The 21950-nt window shown below is 35.5% G+C and overlaps 1 protein-coding gene and 1 long non-coding RNA gene across 2 annotated transcripts; both read left to right on the top strand.

Annotated features, from left to right (window-relative positions):
• The first annotated feature begins 1291 nt into the window (after positions 1-1291).
• Positions 1292-6925, top strand: LOC140664078 (uncharacterized). Its single transcript, XR_012046382.1, has 6 exons — positions 1292-2493; positions 2614-2799; positions 2916-2987; positions 3083-3194; positions 3574-3781; positions 6355-6925. It is a non-coding gene; the product is annotated as an uncharacterized lncRNA (long non-coding RNA).
• Positions 6926-15651: 8726 nt separating this feature from the next.
• LOC140663606 (uncharacterized) lies at positions 15652-20606 on the top strand. The gene is made up of 5 exons (XM_072887864.1): positions 15652-15844; positions 16165-16503; positions 16826-16993; positions 17401-19589; positions 20406-20606. Exons 1-5 carry the CDS (start codon positions 15652-15654, stop codon positions 20604-20606), a joined length of 3090 nt encoding a protein of 1029 aa, XP_072743965.1.
• Positions 20607-21950: the final 1344 nt, after the last annotated feature.

The following is a 21950-nucleotide window of genomic DNA, read 5'->3' as shown; positions in this document are numbered from 1 at the left end:
GCATCACATAGCATTGAGTTGGTCGCCAGCAGATACCAAACACATCTCTCATGGAGATGCCGTGTATCGGCCAAGAGCAGATAATGCAAGTGTTTTGAACTCTAACAAAACACGTATTATGTGCGGCAGTCGATACACGGCATCCCAGCAAGTATCTTGCTGGACGAGAGACACTATGACGAGAGACGCAGCTTTCGCTGCGCAGCAGGCGACCAGCGCATGCTTAAAATAAGGAGTGTGAGGCAAGAAGGATAGAATTAAAGCGGATACTTAATAGCTTCTCTCATGGGGATGCCGTGTATCGGCTCCCGCACATAATACGTGTTTTGTTGGAGTTCAAAACACTTGCATTTTCTTAGGTTAGGTGTCAAGCTATGCCCCCTCCCCCCGACGACTCGCCACCTTGCCGTGGTGGAGGGGCTCACCCAGAAGGAGACCCCGGTGTGGTCGTCGGGTCCTAGGACCCACAACCCCGGGCGACCCGGAGGGGTGCCAAGAGCGAGTCATTTTATGGGATGGTCAAACCGGAAGCGTAAATCCGCAGTTTCGGATGTTGCGGGCCGGCGGGAGGAGGGGATATTGTTTCTGTTCTCCCCTCGTCGCCATCATGCGAAGGGCCACCCGGGGGTTTGCCGACGAGGTCCCCGAGGGAACCAGCGATCGTCTGGAAGGAGGTATCCAGGTCCCTCCTCTGCACTCTTGATAGGACGTTTAAGTCCTATATGGGAGTGCAGGATTCAGAGGCGTGGATAGAGTGGAAAGAGGATGAGGACGATCAGGATGAGCTGATCGACGCGTTGATGGGTGTACTTAACACCATTTTCGGCGATGTCGGTCGGTTCATCCGGAAAGAGTCCATCAAGATGGAGTATGTCGGGGCCCTCACGCGTGTGGAGGCCAGAGACAACTCCACCCAAACGGAGGGGGGGACCACATGTTTCAGCATGTGGCCCCCCATTCTGACGCTACCACGCAAGTGGTGGTGCCAGAAAAGAATGTGGGGATGCAGGTGCGACCTGCCCCCCTAGATAAGATAGACGTGGGTCTCCGTAAGGGAGACCCCCAAGGCTGCGGAGGCTCCGCATCCCTGTGTGGATGCGGATTTCCTCCGTGGCCTTGTTAGGGATGAGGTGAGGACCGCCTTGGCCGAAGGGGCCGCCGTACAGCCCTCCTGGGTGCAGGTGACGGCGAAAGGGGCCGGAGGAAGGAGCAGACGGGGGGAGAGACCGGTCCCGGGGAAGTCCCCCCTCGTTAAAAGGGGCAAGGGCCCGGGTCGGTCTTCTTCCCCTCTTGAAAAAGAGGGGAAGGAGAGGAGAGGGAGCGGCGCCGGTGGCCCCCTGAGGTGTTTCAAATGCCTCAGGGAGGTCACATTGGCGCCGCTTGTAGGTCTGAGGTGTTCAGGGGCGACCGGTGCTACCGGTGTGGCGTCCCTGGACACCTCAACTGGGGGTGTAGGGAGACGCTCAGGTGTGCGCTTTGTGCAGACCTGGAAGTCCCCGCTAATCACGCTCTGGGTGGGGGGCGTGGAATGTTCCTCCCCTCATGTGGAAGGGAGGAAGAAGAAGAAGAGGAGGCGTGGGGCTCCTCTGTCGGATGAGAGGAAGGCGTCCCCCCCGACGGAGGTGGCCCGGAGAAAGAGGGAGTCCTCTGTAGAGGAGTGGGGACCGATGTGTCGGCTCCTCCCTCCCCAGGGGACTCGGATGCCACCTCCATAATGGAGGTGTAGGTGTGCCCCCACCCAGGGGTAACAATGCCCTCTCATCCAAACGGATGAGGGGGCTGTGGGGGAGGAAGCGGTTAGACGTTGTCTTCCTCCCCTCTCCCCCACGGGGCAGTAAACTCGGGGGTCTTTGAGACCCCCCTCGCCCCAACCTGACCATAAGATCCGGTCATTAGCGGGGGGAAGTGAGAATTAATTTTTCACTTCCCCCCAGGGGTCAAGGGGAATGGGTGCGGGAACACCCACTCCCCATTGCACCACAGTATATACAGTAGCGCAACTCTCCTGATTTTGTGTAGCATAAAATGGAGTGCGCATGCGCGAAGTCAACGAGTATAGTTAGTATCGCCATCTGAACTTTTCTCTCACTTCCTCTTTAGATTTTCGCTCTCTTTCAGCGTTTAAATGCCGGCGTAATATTTATGTCAGGAAAAATAACGCGAGTGTAGTGAAAATTAGTGTTATAAAGTGAAGACAATTGTAAAGTGAAGTGACAGTGTTGTGACAGTGTTTAAAATTATTAGTGAAAGTGTAGTGAAGCTTTTTAAGAGGATAGTTAACCTATATAAATATTTATACAGATTTTCAAATCTCTTGTATAAAACTTTGATTTTAGTTACACTTTGATTTTAGCTTTGTTTCAGGTTGATTGAAAAGAAAAATATTAAAAAAATGAATAAAAAGGGAAAACAATGGTGTGCAGTGCCAGGATGTATGAGTGTCAATATAGATAAGAAACGGCACTTTTTTAAATTTCCGAAAGAGCATGACAGGTATATGTTTTAATTATTATTTCTAAAATGTGTACATTATATATATATATTTTTTTTTTAAGTTATTTATGTAGATATCATATATTTTTACATTTATGAAATATTAAATTGTCAATACAGGTGGTTGAAATGGATAAAGGCATCTAAAAGACTGGACTTAGAATTAAAAGGGCCAAATTATGCTTACTGCAATTGTACGATATGTCATTTTCATTTTGAAGAGAAATGGCTAATAAGAAAAACAATAATGCGTTTACATCCAGATGCTATACCCACAATATTTTTTGGTCCAGCTTTCGATAGAGAGTGAGTTTTTACTTTATATTATTTTCCTAAATCAATTTTTAATAATAATAATAATACTTTGTTTATTATAATGATAGTAGAATATAGAGTATTATAATACCATATATTTTTTATAGAAATACAGATCTAAATGAAAGAAGGTCAATAGAAGAAATATAAATTATAACAGAACAAGAAGGAAGCAGAAGGTTACAATAATTAAATAATATTTTTTCTATTAAAATCAAATCAAATTAAAATAATATAATACAATATAATAATATAATTGTATGATATTTTACAGTGATGTACAGTGTATGGAGACTGCCAATTAATGGCAATTATGTAAACAATAATCTGGATGCTAATGTGCATGTCAATAATAATATGGATGCTGTGAATGCCAAAGCTGAACAGTAAGTTTATTTATTATAAAGTATTATCTTTGTAATATTAATTTTATTTTTATATAAACTTTGATAATGAATAGTTATAAAAATGTCATTAATATTACATATACATGTGTGTGTGTATGTGTGTATTACATTATTTGTATAATTACATTTTTAATATTATCTAATATTTAATATTTTATTTTGTTGTTTTTTTATTTATATAACAAAATTTAATTATATAATTATTAATTGTAATAAATAATAGTAGTATGAATTTTATGCAATCGTTCATTTTGTAATTTATTATATAATTTTAAAACTTTACTCTTTTTATTTTGTAAAGTAGAATTTTTTCACAGTTTTGTTTTTTCAATAGCAAATAAATTTGGATATTTTACAGAAGCACATGTAGAAGCACGCAAAGATGAAAAATTCTTCAGATAAGAGTCCTCGCAAAAAAAACCTACTCAGGCAAGTTCTGAAATTAAAACAACAAAACAACAGGTTGCGACAAATTGTCAGACGACTTCGATTAAAACAAGAAAAGAAGAAGAAGACTGCAGTAAAAGAAGAAGTTAATGATGTCGAAAATATGCGAGAATTAAGTGGTAAGTTATTTTCAGGAAATTTTTTAAAACTATTGTCTGCACAAATCGATGCTTTGACTAAAAAGAAACGTGGAAGAAAATATGATTCCGATTTCAAACAATTTGCGTTATCATTATTTTTGTCAGGTCCGCGTAATTATAGAGAGTTAATAAAACATTTTATTTTACCTTCCATACGTTCTCTGCAATTATTTACACAATCGTGGAAAATAGTACCCGGTATTAATGATAAAATTTTTGAAGCATTAAGTGAAATATTTCAAGCATTGCCACCAATTGAAAGACATTGCATATTGACTGTTGATGAGTTAAGTTTGAAATCTCATTTATTTTATAATATATCAGAAGATAATATAATTGGTTTTCAAGATACGGGTTACGAAAAATCACATCAACCAGTGAAAAGTGCTTTAGTATTAATGGCACGTAGCATTGCAGGAAATTGGAAATTTCCCGTTTGTTTTTGTTTGATAGAAACAGCATGTCAAAGCAACGTTTTAAAACAAATTATATTTGATGTTATTGTTAAGTTGCGAAATTCGAATGCTATCGTGCATGCATTGGTGTCAAATATGGGGCCTAATTTTATGCAGCTATCTCGTGAGTTAGCTATTTCGACAGAAAATACAACTTTTTTAGTTAATGAGGAGAAAGTATTATATATTTTTGATACTCCTCATTTAATGAAAGCACTTCGTAACAATTTATTAAAATATAACTTTCTATTTGATATTAATAAAATTGTTTCGTGGAAATATATAGTTGATTTTTATAACAAAGATTCCAAGCAATGGATAAAAATGGCTCCTAAATTATTCAAATTTCACCTTGAACCGAATTCTTTCCAACGAATGAAAGTAAAATATGCTGTTCAAGTATTTAGCAATCGAGTAGCTGCGGGGATGTGCACGCAAATGTCGTATGGTTTTCTTTCAAGTGAAGCAGTTGGCACAATAGATTTTATAGAAAAAATGGACAAATTATTTGATACATTAAATTCATCTTCATTAAATAACCCAAAAGAATATGGGAAAGTTTTTACTGGTAGTGAAAAACAAATTAAATTTTTAAAACAAATGTTACATCTTTTTAAAGATATTAAAATAATTGATGCCAACGGTTCACATATTAATGTAAGAATTAAATGTTTTGAGTGCTAGCAGATAACAATTAAAAGTATAATGCAATTGTGGGATACATTAAAATCTTTTAATTTTTCTTATCTTCGAACCCGAAGAATTAATCAAGATTGTGTCGAAAACTTCTTTGGTTCTATTAGGCAACAAGGTGATAATTCTTTGAATCCGACACCAATTAAGTTTATACGTGCTTTCAAGAAATTACTTAGTATTAAATTTTTACAACATTCAGAAAGTCAAAATTGTGCTCAAGATAGTGATCAAATGTTGAATATTATCAAAAAACCATGTTTAAATCCAAATGTTAGTCCAGCTTTGCTACGTAAAATTTTAGATATCCCAAGCCATGATTATTATTCTATGGATCTGCCAGAACAAAATGCATTTACATATGTGTGCGGATTTTTAATTAAAAAATGTTTACAAATTCATTCATGTAATGCATGTATAACTTTTGTAAATGAAAGTAAGGCTGTCTTAGATGATACAACTTTATATTGTTCTTTTCGGGCTTATTTCAGTGATAAAAATAATTTGTATGGAAATTTACATATATCGAATAACAATTTTTGTTCTCATATACTTCAGTTGGAAGAATTATTTGTAAAAAATTTTGAAAATAATTGTTTTAAAAAAAATATTGGCAACTACCTTTTCCAGTTAGCACAAACTGTAGCTTTCGAACCACCATGCTCAGATTTTCCTACAATTTTTTTGATAAAATTATTTTTACGCATGCGTATTTATTTTACGCTATCACAACATAATAAATCATGCAAAAGTATTAGTAAGAAAAATAGGAAACTTTTAAATGTTTCACATTTATAAACTTTTTTATGATATTAAATTATGTTTGTATGTGTATACAGTCTTATTTTTATAATTTATTTTTATATTAATTTTTATATTGCTTATTGCATGTAATTTTAATGTTAAGTTTGTTAATTAACAATGTGTGAATTCTGCGTATATCTTTTCTAATTCTAATTATATAATATTTATTAATATTATATTTATTAACTGCACATTGTATGTATGATTAAATGTATATATTAGATATTAAATTAACAGGGTAAATTCGGTATATTTTTTACATTACATTAATATAACATTTATTAACTACATCACATGTTTTATATTCGTATTTTCAGTTTTATAACTTCTTTAATGTGTTCATTTTCTCTATTATTCTGTTTTCTTTTGCGTTCACTCTATTTATTATGTGTTATTTGCATGTGTGTGTATATTATATTTTATTGTATGTTAAGTAATGCATGTTTGAATCTTTTGTTAATTACATGAGTGTGTATTATATTTTATGTTTATATGCGTTACATTATATAAAATGATGTTCTATAACTAATGTTTATTTATCTCATCTATTATATTTTTTATTATCTTTTTTATACTTATAATATTATGTTATTCATCTAGGATGAACGTTGTTTGGAAGAGATATAGTTACCATACAAGCAAGTCAAAAATTTAAGAAGACAAACTTAATTCTATATTATTAATATCATTAATGTTTGATCATTATGTTATGTTTATTATATTATACATATTATAATGTAAGTTAATGTAATTTAATGTATTATGTAAATTAATGTAAGTTATTAATGTAAGTTATAATGTAAGTTAATGTAAGTTAACGTTTTCTTTAATGTATAATTGTAGGACGATATGTTCTTTTCCTCTTTCTTTTCTTATCTCTCTGATTCATACTGAGGTGGATCGAGTAGCTGAGGTATGGGTCAGGTGATAGATTTGAAAGTTCATAATTTGTAATATATATATGTATGTATGTACATACATACATATATATACTTATATACATACCTACATAAACAGTCCCTCCCGTATGGGTAACAAATAGACATCGGAAGACATTTTCCGGTGCAAGGAGGGAGAGGAATATATCTGCTCTCTCCCCTTCAAAGAGAGGTTTTAGTGTGGTATTATATGGGACACCTTCCCAGATCGAGTCCCACAGTACCCCTTGGCCGGCCCACACTTTTAATTCTTTATTTCATTTTTCATAGTTATTTTGTATGTGATACAATTGTAATTGTTCATATTTTATATGCTTATATATATATATATATATATATATATATTACTTAACCATAATTAGATATAACTTAATTTTTTTCAATTGTAAAATATATGTCATATATTATAAAATACAACTATAAATAAATTAATATATTTGTAAATGTATTTAACAAATATTTCTTTTTATTTATTGTATTCATAAATAAATGTATAATGTACTTTTATTAATACTTTAATTAATTAATTAATTTTTTACAAGCTGCGCTTGGGGAGACCCTATTAGCGCTAACAGCGTTATTCTATCTTTGTTACTCGCTGAAAGTTGAAAAGAGATAGAATAACGCTATTAGCGCTAATAAAGTCTCTCCAAACGCGCCCGCAGAGATGGATGTTGAAAAGAGAGAAGAAACAAAGAAAGAATGAGAGAAAAGTTCAAATGACAGTACTGATTATACTCGCTGATTTCGCGCATGCGCACTCCATTTTATGCTACACAAACATCAAAGGTGCCGACAGAGAGTTGCGCTACTGTATATACTGTGATTGCACCTTGGTTCCAGGGAAGACGGCGGGGTTGCGTGGTGATCCTGCAACGCCGTCGTTGATGCGTCACTGAGGCTTTTCTCAGTGGCGCATCAAAAGGCAGGGAATCTCCCCTCGATCATCTGGGGGAGACAGGCGGGGGTGGGTCCTGGTAGAATGCGAAAGCGACCCCAGAGCCCACCCGCCAACCGCCGAGAGGACCACCGTGAGGTTTTAGTGGGTATACCCCGATAAATAGGGGGGAATCCCACATACCCTCGGGGAGTTTCCGCTCCTCGGGGGATGCGTAACGCATTTCCTCACGTAAAAAAAAAAAAAAGGTGTCAAGCTATGCCGGAAATTTAACGAAAAATGGCGAAGCCAATCACAATGAGGAAGCGGTATTGGCACAACTCTACTTATAGGAACTCTAGAAAGTACCATCTCTTACTTTTTCTAGCAAATCCTGATTGGTCAATGGTTTTCTATGATCTTTTCTACAAACATCTGACTTTTATCATAATTCTGAGGCCGGTATTCATAGTCCGTTCTTATATTGAAGCTCGTCTTAAGTAAGGTCTTAAAATTCTATTCGGCCATCTGATTGGCTAAACGTAGTCTTAAGTGGACTAAAAACATGTCTTAAGATGATCTTATATATAAGAACGGACTCTAAATACTGGCCTGAATGTTCAACTCATTACCAAAGAAAATAAAGTACATAGAAGCACGGTTCTGGGTACCCTGACGTCATTCGAGCTGGGGTCACAGACTTCTATAACTAGACTGCTAACTCCGGCAAAATACATAACCCCGAAAAATATGTACAAAACTTATGTGTATGCGTCATCATTGGTAGTATGACAGTCACGCTGATTGGTTGAATTTAAAGCAATATCACTCACATACGAGTTTTCTATAGCAGCCATATTACATATCTATCCCCTCCTTTTCTCTATCCTACCAATGTACATATTTTTCGGGGTCACTTTTTAGGTCTAATATATAAGGAAGTTAGCGGTCTATAGTATAGAAGTCTGTGGCTGGGGTACTGCATAGTAGTAAGTAGAGTTCCTCTAGTAAGGGTGCGATCCCATGGACTGATATTTTGCGCGTAACGCGTATCGCGTAACCAATCAATTACGATGTTTAATATTTCTGTTAAACAATCTAAAAGAATAGAAAGATATGATTGGTTACGCAATACGCGTACGCGTAAAATATCAGTCCATGGGATTGCACCCTAAGAGTTAAGACACCGGCTATCAATTGCTGATTGGTGATCCAATCTGCCATATGTAATAGCCAAAGCTGGCGGAAAAGTTAAATTTATTATTTCGGAGATTTATTGATAAATGTTTTTATAAACTTAAGTTTGGTTTGAAACAATAGATATTAATTTAGTTTTAAATAATTGATATTTATCTTAACTATTTTTTATAGAAAGTATTTACAATCTAAAGAAAAATTTGATTTTTACTGATATACTAGCAATATCTTTTACTATAAAGCGACAGAAAAGAACATAACCTTGATACATGTACCAAATGATCGGCTAAACTTACAGTTTTTTGGTAAATAAAACAAAAATCCTGCTACTTTTTTTATTAATAAAAAATATGTAAGACAGTCCACTCGGCATGTGTAATATCTACTATCAGAAATTATTATATTATGAAGATTATTCTGTTTTTAAATTGTACATATAAATCTTTTGAATTCTATATATCATTCTGTTGAATTGCACAAATCTGATAATAATAAAAATCAACTTTTCTACATACCAATCTTTTGAATGATACATAGAAATCTTATAATAATAAAAATTATCTTTTTAAAGAAAACTAAACATTTTGTATATATTATTAATATTCATTGAAATATATACCATACTGGAATGAGCACTGCGCTTCTGATTGGCGGCCAAGATTGTGTGACTGCGATAGTTCAATTAGGACGTTGTTGTTTTTATCTGACTAACTAAGGCAACCACGTGACTCTATGTACTACTCATTCTAAAACATTTATCTTTAAGAAAGATTAAGAAAGATATCATCTGTAACATAATCTAGAGTTTAATTTGTTAAATTTTATTTTTAATTAAATAATATATTTTCAAAAACATGAGTAAAGAAATTAAAAGTTAACATAAAAATTATTTAAAATTATTTAAATTTATTTGTACATAAGCATAACGTTTCCATATATAATTTAAAATAAATTTTTCTTCAAATTTTTAAAAAATTTTTTACAGAATTTTTTTAGAATCTTTTTACAGTGTAGACCATTGAAGTATATATTTTCAGGCATGATAGTACACGATAAAAAGAGAAAGGAACGTCCTAATTTAGCTATCTCTTAGTGGCCGCAATAACCGTGGTGAGGGTATGGCAGTGCTCATTCCAGTATGGTATATATTTCAATGTTAATATTATATTTATTATTTCCTTGATAACCATATATGATTATTATATTGTTCTAATACCATTTTAAAATTTTTTTAAGCACAATTTTTAGGTAATTTTATCTTTGATAATTATATACTATTATATATAAAGTAAACTATTGTACTATACACACACACGCACGCGCGCGCGCGAGCGCGCACACACGCACACATGCGCGAGAATTAGTATCATAAATAAATAAATATAAGTTTCATGATATAACGAAGGTATTTTATATATATATATATATATATATATATTCTGTTTGATATGAACACTCCGTTGATATGATATCGAAGACATTGACGTCGTTTCGACATTGAATTGACATCAGCCTTCTCGTTGAGGCCCGTCGTGACGGCAACGTTACAATATATATATATATATATATATATATATATATATATTGCCCCAGCGAGAAGGCTGATGTCAATTCAATGTCGAAACGACGTCAATGTTCTCGATATCATGTCAACGGAGTGTTCATATCGAACAGAATTCGAAATTGTTTATTTTTCGATGTATAATGGAAATGATAAATTAATGCGTAGAGAACAATATTTCTTTTTAAAAACCAACAAATGTCTTTTTGGACTCGTGACTCTTGCATATTAAAAATTTCAATATTTTGACTTTATTTCGATTTTATACAAGAATCAAAAATCACGAGTCCAAAAAAGGCATTTGTTTGTTTTTAAATAGAAGTATTGTTCTCTACGCATTAATTTATCATATATACATATATACAATAGTTTACATATATTCATATCAATATATGTTAATTCTAATTTAATTTACATACATATATATATTTATATATTTTTTGTTTATATATTGTTTCAAAATCTATTACGTAGATATAATTTACTTACAGTTAGATATATTACTTTAAAAGGATTTTACAGCTAAATTTTGATACGGTCTTAATTACATGCTAAAAGTGTGTTATTCTATCTTTATTATTTAAGTGAAAGTTGAATAAAAACAGCATCTCAAATCATATGTTTTCCGAACGCAAAATGTACGCACACGCGTGCCATTATTACGCGATACGCACATACATTGCTTGAAGGACTGAACCACAGTATAACTACATACAGTAGGAACAGTGAGTGTAGGCACCTTTGATGTAGCCGTAATCGATCACGTGACGGTCAGCCATGTTGTGAATTGTACGACCGCTTAATTTGAACAGTATTAAGTCATAACTCTGTATGTGTGTGTAAAGTATTTTTAAATTAAATAAATTCTAGTAATGATTTTTTGTTTTTAATGTTAATATATTTCAAGAATATATTAATAATATAATAAAACAATATATATAAAACGTGATGTTAAAAGTTAGTAAATTATTGACAAAGATAAAAATCAAAAACTTGAAGTAAATATCATATTGTTTCTTCATTATCATATTATTATCATATATATACATACATATATATACATACATATATACACATACATATATATACATACATATATATACATACATATATATGTATATATATATATATATATATATATATATGAAAATTTAGAATAATTTATGTATAACTTACATTTGTTTCATATCATATATTACAAATTGATCTTTGCATTGTGTAATAAGATAATTTTGTTCTTGTTAACTATAAAAGACATCTTTGGAAATGCCAGATATTTCAATGCAATCCTAAAAGAATATTAAATGAATTAATCTTATTAATTACTATAATTAATAAGATATATTAACAGTTAATAATCATTGATAAGTATCTTATTTTCAGCGTGCAATGATTTGGATTAATGTTAAAGTGTATAGGATTGCAAATAATGTAGCAGTTGATATCAATCTAACCAGTTAAACCCAACAAACAAGCAAAAATTAATAGGAATCAGAAAGTAAAGTAAAAAAAGTAAGAAATAAAGTTCAATAAAAACAACTGAAATGAAAGAATATAATGATGTAGAAATATAATAGGTATTATAGATTGTTAAGAGTTGCAATAATAAAAATAGAATAAATATTAGTGTACATATATGTGTACATATATAGTGTATATATATATATATATACACTACTCAAAAGAAAATAGGTAACACTTTTCATACGTCAAAAAATAAGCTATTTTCAAACTATTGTAACTCAGTGAAAAATCATCGTACGCAAATTTAAAAAAAAAGCATTTTGAAGTTTGAAGTTTCAACTTTAACATGCAATCGATAATTTTTTTTAAAAATTTTATCTTCTCAGTGCTATCCTTTAAAAAAGCGCGCACAGTTTTTTTTTCTTAAAATTACGTATTTTTGACGCTCTGTAGCTAGATAAGAAAAATTCTCTCGACAATCTCAAGTCAATTTCCATAAAATACAATGTTTTACCTACAAAATGCTTTCTTAAAAATTTTCTTACGATTTTTTTGGCCGAGTTACATGACTTTGAAGCTAAACTTGCGTTTTTCAGAAAAATTGACGATACTCGGCGAAAAATCATCATACAAAAATTAAAAAAAAAAGCATTTTGAAGCTTGAAGTTTCAGCTTTAACATGCTATCGATAGTTTTAGAAAATTTTTTTCTTTTCAGTGTACCCTAAGAAAAAGAAACACTGTTTTTTTCATAAAATTACTTATTTTTGACATTCTGCAGTTTTATAAAAAAATTTTTCTCGGAAAATTCAAATCAATTTCCATAAAATATAACACTTTACCTAAAATGCTTTTTTAAAAATATTTCGACGATTTTTTTGGCCGAGTTACATGACTTTAGTCAACCTTAAATTTTATTGAAAAATGACATTCTCCGCCGGCATTAGCATTATCCAATATGCACCATGTGGAGGTTGCCGGTCGGATTTTGCACATCACGTGTATGTGTGCGTGCGTGCGTGCGTGCGTGCGTGCGTCACAGCAGAGATAAGGACCCCGCAGTTCGTCACTTCCGCAGTATTTAACGACTCCAAACCCTCTCTGCTGTGTGTATATGTGTGTCTGTGTGTGCGTTTAGTATTGTGTATTTCCTCCTCTTTGCTCAATTACCGCTTGCAGACGCTCTCGCATATTTATACACCTCTCGGTTTTATCATTACATTACGGTAATGACCCTCGTATACGTAATTGGCGTCGTCGAAATGAACGATACGATCGGCATTGTGTTATGCTAGTGCGGGCACATAACAACGGTTCGGTTATGGTATGGGAGTGTGTATCAATGAGGAGACGGACGGACTTGATAATTCTGCCACCTCCATCAATAACAAGTGTGCGATATGTAAATGAAATCCTGCGACCTCACGTTTTGCTTCTCCGTTCTTTACATCGCAATTTCATATTTATGCAAGACAACGCTCGTCCTCATACGGCGAACATAACTCGCCGTTTTCTTGAAGAACACAATATTATATTGCTGGACCATCCTGCTAATAGCCCGGACTTAAATCCAATCGAGCACATATGGGACGAAATGAAACGACGATTAAGACGTCGCGATCAACAGCCGCAAAATTTAAATGATTTAGCGGACATGTTAATACAAATTTGGAACGAAATTCCGCAGAATTTGATAGAGAGATGTATAAATATGCGAGAGCGTCTACAAGTAGTAATTGAGCAAAGAAGAGGAAATACACAATCCAAACGCACGCGCGCGCGCGCACACACACACACACACACACACACACACACACGCACGCGCGCACGCACGCACGCACGCACGTACGCACGCACGCACGTGATGTGCAAAATCCGACCGGCAACCTCCATGTGATGCATATTGGGTAATGCTAATGCCGGCGGAGAATGTCATTTTTCAATAAAATTTAAGTTGACTTTAAAGTCATGTAACTCGGCCAAAAAAAATCGTCGAAATATTTTTAAAAAAGCATTTTGTAGGTAAAGTTATATTTTATGGAAATTGACTTGAATTTTCCGAGAAAAATTTTTTATAAAACTGCAGAATGTCAAAAATAAGTAATTTTATGAAAAAAACAGTGTTTCTTTTTCTTAGGGTACACTGAAAAGATAAAAAAATTTTCTAAAACTATCGATAGCATGTTAAAGCTAAAACTTCAAGCTTCAAAATGCTCTTCTTTAAATTTTTGTATGATGATTTTTTGCCGAGTATCGTCAATTTTTCTGAAAAATGCAAGTTTAGCTTCAAAGTCATGTAACTCGGCCAAAAAAATCGTAAGAAAATTTTTAAGAAAGCATTTTGTAGGTAAAACATTGTATTTTATGGAAATTGACTTGAGATTGTCGAGAGAATTTTTCTTATCTAGCTACAGAGCGTCAAAAATACGTAATTTTAAGAAAATAAACTGTGCGCGTTTTTTTAAGGGATAGCACTGAGAAGATAAAATTTTTTAAAAAAATTATCGATTGCATGTTAAAGTTGAAACTTCAAGCTTCAAAATGCTTTTCTTTAAATTTGCGTACGATGATTTTTCACTGAGTTACAATAGTTTGAAGATAACCTATTTTTTGACGTATGAAAAGTGTTCCCTATTTTCTTTTGAGTAGTGTATATTATATATTATAAAAACATTAATATATTAAATAAAATATATGTTACAGAGAATATAACAAAAACATAACTTATAGTGAAATACACTTATTATGATAAAAAATACAATTTTAGAAGTATAAAGAAAATAAAATTAAGAACATTAAGAAATGCATTAACAAATGAATTAAATAAATATTAAAACATTTAATTATGACGTAAAATTATCATCTGTTTGTGACCTGCTTGCGATTTGAATTCTTTGTTTATAAATTTTAGGTAAAAAATAACCTGACTCTACAATATAATTTAATTAAATATTTTAATGGAAATTATGAACAAGGGTAACTGGTGCGACGAGAAATAATAATATTAGTGGGCCCACTACCGATTTCGACGTTCGACGCGCTCGTCGAATGCGAATATGCGTCATTTTAAATATGCCGCTAAACGAGCACTATAATCCATCGACTAAACGCGCAAGATCGAGAGCCAATCGGGGACGTCCGCGACGGCATCTCCCACCCGAGGTGAGGAGACTCGATATCACTCTGCCGCTTCGATCCGAGATCGACAGATCAGAGAGAAAGTTTTTTGTCGGTGAAATATCGATACGACTAAATTCAGTTTTTTATAAGTCTCTTTATATATCAAGAGGCCGAGTCCTCTCTTGTAACGAGGCCGAGTCCTCTCTTGTATCAAGGCCGAGTCCTCTCTTGTATCAAGGCCGAGTCCTCTCTTACACAAAGTATTAAATAAATAATCCATTAACCGAAAATAGTATGTGAACATTTACAACCCTCACGTACAAAACTCCATGGTGCCTCCTGTGAGGTGTTCGCAAAAAAAAGGTGAACCCCCATAACCGACAATGAGAGATAAACAAGTCAGAGTGCATAAGGCACGCGTCAAACCGCCTGCAACGGAATCACGGATTGAATTACGCAGAACGATACGAGGAACAAATTACGCTGGGACAGACGCATAAACGGCAAGTACATTGCAAACAAATAACGAATAACCGATCAAACAACTTCCTATACACATATCTCCAACCTTTCCCAATATTCAAAAAAACATTATGGCCAATCGAATCAAATTACTCGTTCAGAAACGAACTTCGTTAAAATCGCAAATGACCAGTCTCACTAATTGGATTGTACGTGAACAATACGACAAAGCCGCTTTAAAGATACGCATGAATCGAGTCACAGAACTCTATCATAAATATGAAGTTTAACGACGAACTCTTATTACTTGAAACAAGCGATCAACACAAAGATGAATTCGCGAACGTACAAGATAGATTTTACACACTTGTCGGCAAGGTTGAAAGGATTCTCAATATCTCCGCGCGTTCCACCCAAACCCCCGCGTCTTCCGCCGACACTGACAATACGAGTAACATGATACAGCCGCACGGTTCGGGAATGGCGGTATACACAAAGCGACGAGTAAAGTTACCAGAAGCGTTGCCTAAATTCAACGGTCGTTATGAGAATTGGCTCTTGTTTAAAAATTCTTTTATCGCCATGATCGATTCCCAGACAGACTTAGAGGATGTACAAAAATTGCAATACTTAAAATCCGTATAACGGACGAAGCAGCTAATAAATTAAAGATTTTATCGATTGAAGGCTCAAATTACGCAAAGGCGTGGGAGCTATTAAAACGCTCTTATGAAGTGAAACGAATTTTGATTTCGCGACATCTCTCATTACTTTTAAATTTACCCCTCGTAGAGAAAGAAACCACGGACGGTCTTTCAAAACTTGCTGATGACGCGCAGCAACACGTTGCATCCTTAGCCGCATTGGGAGTCACGGTAGGATCCGAAATACTCATGAATATATTAGAAGGCAAATTACCGAAGTCCACGGCCGAAAAGTGGGAAGAAACACTAGGCCGGGATGAATTTCCAAAGATCGATGAATTATACGAATTCCTATACAAGACAGCAGTTCGAGTATCCAAACGCGTTTGCGAGACGTCAAAACGAGAAGACGATAAATATACATTCAGTAGAAAGGCACGGATATCCAATAAAGCGTTCGTAGTCGGCACAACCAATTGCACGGCATGTAAAAATAAACAACATCCGTTATTCAAATGTTCCGCGTTTAAACAATTAACCGTTCCTAAAAGGATCGAGTGCGAAACGCGAAGCTTTGTTACAACTGTTGACGCTCACATATCGGCAAGACGTGCAATTATAGCAGTTGCACCATCTGTCAAAAGCGTCATAACACTCTTTTACACATGGAAACGAACAAATCTACATCTACGCAACCAATGCAAAAGAATGTAAGGAAACGAAACACGAATGACATTATAAAAAGAGCGGCGAATCGGCAATCTTAACCACGAATATCGCGGATTTAACGCTTCAATTGATGACAACAGCAACCGTATTCGTGCAAGATCGTGATCGTAATTGGATTAAATGCCGCGCACTATTAGATACATGCACCAATTTCATCTCCAAGAAATTCGCGAAATCTTTAAGACTCCCCATAATTCCCTACACATCAACGGTCAGTGCCATCAATTCCACGAACACGGTATCACGAGGTATTACCTCAATCGTAATCCAATCATTGCATAACGAATATCGAAAAAGATTAGTATATCTATCTATCCCGACAATAGCAAATTTAGTTCCGGCCGAAATATACCCACGTCATCTCATTAAAATACCGTCAAATATTAAATTAGCTGACCCTGAATTTCATATATACCGCGAACGGTTGATTTATTACTAGGATCTGGAACAACCATTTCACTATTTTCGATCGGGCAGATCGATTTATCTCTAGAAAATCGCTAAAAAATAGAATTATATTTGCAAAAGACTCGTCTCGGTTGGATAGTAGCGGGCGGAATAACTTCCCAAAATCACGTGAAAAACGTCACGTGTCAATTAACCAGCCTTGAACAACTAATTACTAAATTTTTGACAATCAATGATCTCCCATCAGAGTTCCCGAAATCTCCCGAGGATATCGAATGCGAAAAACATTTCTTAGAAAACGTTACACGCGATAAGGACGGTCGTTACACGGTACGATTACCATTTCGCAAAAGTGAGAGACGTCTCGGCGAATCGCGAATGTCTGCTCTTAAACGCTTAAACTCTCTTGAGCGGAAATTTAATTCAAACAATAGTCTGAGGGACGCCTACTCGCAAGTGATACAAGAATATTTAGATTTGAACCAAATGTCTATAATCGAAGATCCGATTGATAACGGTTTTTATCTACCACATCACGCTGTGATCAAGTCCACGAGCGTTACTACGAAAACTCGGGTAGTATTCGACGCGTCTGCGAAATCAAGTACAGGCACATTCTTAAATGATATGCTAATGACAGGACCGACGATACAAAATACATTGTTCACACACTTAATACGATTCCGCACCTATAAATATGTTATTACTGCCGATATAGAAAAAATGTACCGGCAGATATGGCTACACGAAAGCGATAGGATATATCAACGATTGTTGTGGCGTCACGGTCATCAAATAAAAACTCTACAACTTAATACCCTCACGTTTGGTGTATCATCATCCCCCTATCTCACGATAAGAACAATTCACAAATTAGCCGACGACGAAGGCGCAGAATTTCCTGTAGCCGCCCAAGTACTCAAAAACCATCTATATGTCGACGATTTATTAACCGGGGCTAATACTATCGATGAAGCTCGCGCAGTACGAGATGACGTAACCGCGTTATTATCTCGAGGCGGGTTCCATATACGACAATGGGCATCCAACAACGCTTGTGTTATCAACGATGTAGAACCCGACGCGATAAATTCGAATCTGATGTTAGATAAGGAGAGTTGTTTAAAAACGCTAGGCATATCATGGCACGCATCTAACGACGTACTACGTTACTCGGCGCGCTCGATCAATCACGCAGAAAGAATTACGAAAAGAATTATCTTCTTAGTTATTGCCAAAATTTACGATCCGTTAGGTATATTAGGGCCTGTTATATTATACGCCAAAAGGTTGATGCAGAATTTATGGCGGAATAAACTAGATTGGGATGAATCAATTTCAGCTGACATTCACACCGCGTGGATCAACTTCGCGACGCAGTTAGAATTAATCAATGATATATCGATTGATCGCCTCGTATTGACGCCGGATTACGCGAATGTTCAAATTCACGGTTTTTGTGACGCGAGTCAAGAAAGTTATGGCATATGCATATATTTGCGCTCTGAAACCCAAAATCGCGAGGTACACTGTCGATTACTTTGCGCCAAGTCACGAGTAGCCCCATTAAAATCGACCACCATACCTCGTCTAGAGTTGTGTGGCGCACTTTTGTTGGCTAAATTACACGATGAGGTGCAATGTGCAATGGGAATCGTTCCTGATAAAATAATGTTATGGAGCGATTCTACTATCGCACTGCATTGGATTAGAACGCCGCCGCATTGCCTAAAAACATTCGTAGCGCATCGCGTCGCGCAAATCCAGAAACTCACTCATCCGCAAATTTGGCGACACATTAAGTCGGAAGACAACCCAGCCGATGCTTTATCTCGAGGTCAATTACCGAATGCTCTTGTCAAGAATCAGGTATGGTTTTCCGGTCCGTCGTGGCTATCAGATATTGAAGATAAATGGTACAACGGAAGGGCAACATTAGAAGAGATATCGGAATTGAAAAAAAATATTTGTTTAACAACGGTTTCACATGATTTCGAAATACTCAAAAAATATTCATCATATATGAGATTATTGAGAGTCCTTACCTTGTGTTTACGTTTCCGATCTCAAAACAAACACCACGGCCTATTATGCGCGAAAGAAATCGACGAAACGGAAATAAAATTAATGAAACTCATTCAAGCATCAAGCTTTGCGCAAGAATTAAACGAATTAACAAACAAACGTAATATAAATAAAACTAATATTGCCGCACTAAATCCATTTATCGATGAAAATGGTTTAATTCGAGTCGGTGGACACCTTAAAATGTCAGAATTAGCGTTTCCGCAAAATTATCCTATTTTACTTCCGAGTCGTCATTTTTTAACCGATCTCATCATTAGAGAAACGCACGAAAAACATTATCACACAGGAGTACAAACAACTCTATATCTCATAAGACGTAAATTCTGGATCCTTGACGGCCGCAATCAGGTGCGTAAAATTGTAAGGTCATACGTGCGATGTTTTCATTTTAATGCCGAGACAGTTCAATACAAAATGAGCAATCTTCCGAAAATGCGAGTATGCAATGCGACCCCGTTCTATCATACGGGAATTGACTTTTGCGGGCCATTCCATGTTAAAGAAAAGAAACATCGAAACCGAAATAAAGTCAAGACATACGTGTGCGTGTTCGTATGCATGGCCGTAAAGGCTGTGCATTTAGAAGTTGTAAGCGATTTGACAACAGACGGGTTTCTCGCAGCGTTACGGCGCTTTATAGCGAGACGAGGCATACCCGCGCATGTCTATTCGAACAATGGAACTAATTTTAGAGGAGCTGACAATCATTTAAGAGAGCTATACGTTCTCTTTAATTCCGATGTACACAAATCTCAGGTGAATCGATTTTCGGTCGAGAAACATATCACATGGCATTTTATGCCCGCCATGGCACCACACTTCGGTGGGAAACGACAGTAAAATTGTTTAAACACCATTTTAAACGCGTGGTCAAAGACCTTCTATTCACCTTTGAAGAGTTGAACACTTTTACGATCGAAGTCGAAGGAATTTTGAATTCCAGACCCCTTTCATTTCTATCATCAGATCCAAATGATGTTCTAGTCCTAACCCCTGCACATTGTTTGATCGGTAAATCATTGATATCATTGCCCGAACTTGATTTAACGTCTGTCCCAGCCAACCGCTTGTCCACTTGGCAACACATCACGAAGGTTGCTACAGGACTTTTGGACCCGGTGGAACTTGGAATACCTCAACGAACTCCAAATTCGACACAAATAGACAAAGAACGGAGAAAATGTTAACATCGGAGCGATCGTTCTCCTTAAGGAGAAAAATCTTCCATGCTATCAATGGGCATTGGGGAAGATCATCGACATTTATCCTGGCGAAGACGGAGTGACCCGAGCAGTCACCGTCAAAACAGCGATGGGAGAAATGAAGCGACCAGTGAAGTGCATCTGTCCGCTTCCGATCGAATAACATATAGCAAATAATTAATCGATAAGTGTATGCGATGAATTAGGATAACCTAATTTATAATTGATCCGTACTCTATATGTATGCGATGAATTAGGATAACCTAATTTATAATTGATCCGTACCCTCTCAACGGGGGGAGTATTGTGCGACGAGAAATAATAATATTAGTGGGCCCACTACCGATTTCGACGTTCGACGCGCTCGTCGAATGCAAACATGCATCATTTTAAATATGCCGCTAAACGAGCACTATAATCCACCGACGAAACCCGCACGCGCAAGATCGAGAGCCAATCGGGGACGCCCGCGACGGCATTTCCACCCGAGGTGAAGAGACTCGATATCACTCTGCCGCTTCGATCCGAGATCGACAGATCAGAGAGAAAGTTTTTTGTCGGTGAAATATCGATACGACTAAATTCAGTTTTTTATAAGTCTCTTTATATATCAAGAGGCCGAGTCCTCTCTTGTAACGAGGCCGAGTCCTCTCTTGTAACGAGGCCGAGTCCTCTCTTGTATCAAGACCGAGTCCTATCTTATATATTGAAAGGCCGAGTCCTTACACAAAGTATTAAATAAATAATCCATTAACCGAAAATAGTATGTGAAAATTTACAACCCTCACGTACAAAACTCCAGTGACTTTTAATATTACTGCAAATAGATATTAACTTCTGAATAACTTTTTGTTGGATTATTAACTCTTTAATATTTTTGAAACAACTTTCTAATTGTTTTATATATTCAATAAACTCTTCATTTGGCATTAACAAACTACCATAAATATTTTCTTCAGTAGAGTTATATGCTCAAAAGAAACAATAATACGAAGTACTGTCTAAATCAATATATTGTTTTGCATACATCAAGCAAACATCACAAGAATGTTTATCAAGGCATTTACGTATAAGGTAACCACAAATGTATCGAAAAGCATTTTCTTCAGTCATATCCATACTACGATAATCATGATTATTTAATCATGAGTATTTTGTTTATTGTCTTGCGTTTTGTTTTGTACAATAGGATAATTGTTATGTTTTTTTAATGCAGTTAATATGTTATCATAGTCTTCAGCACAATTCCCAGTTGCTACAGCAGAATAATTTATTGAAAAAATCTTTCTAAATGTAAAATAAATTTGTATTGGTGTTGGATTGTAAGCGTTACCGTTTAAAGATCTTATTTTTCGAAATAAATTTTCTACTGGATCTTGATTGAATCTCCGCATAAGTAAGAATTTGATATCTGAAGAATCTTTTTTCAAATATGACCATAAGTGAAGCAGACCGTTAATATTGTGAATCCACTTGTTAAAAGCTTTTATTTTATTAGTAATATCTT

This window comes from Anoplolepis gracilipes, chromosome 3 (assembly GCF_047496725.1).
Source record: "Anoplolepis gracilipes chromosome 3, ASM4749672v1, whole genome shotgun sequence".
Classification (NCBI taxonomy): domain Eukaryota; kingdom Metazoa; phylum Arthropoda; class Insecta; order Hymenoptera; family Formicidae; genus Anoplolepis; species Anoplolepis gracilipes.
The sequence above is the reverse complement of the archived record's forward strand: the minus strand, read 5'-3'. Positions and strand labels throughout refer to the sequence as shown.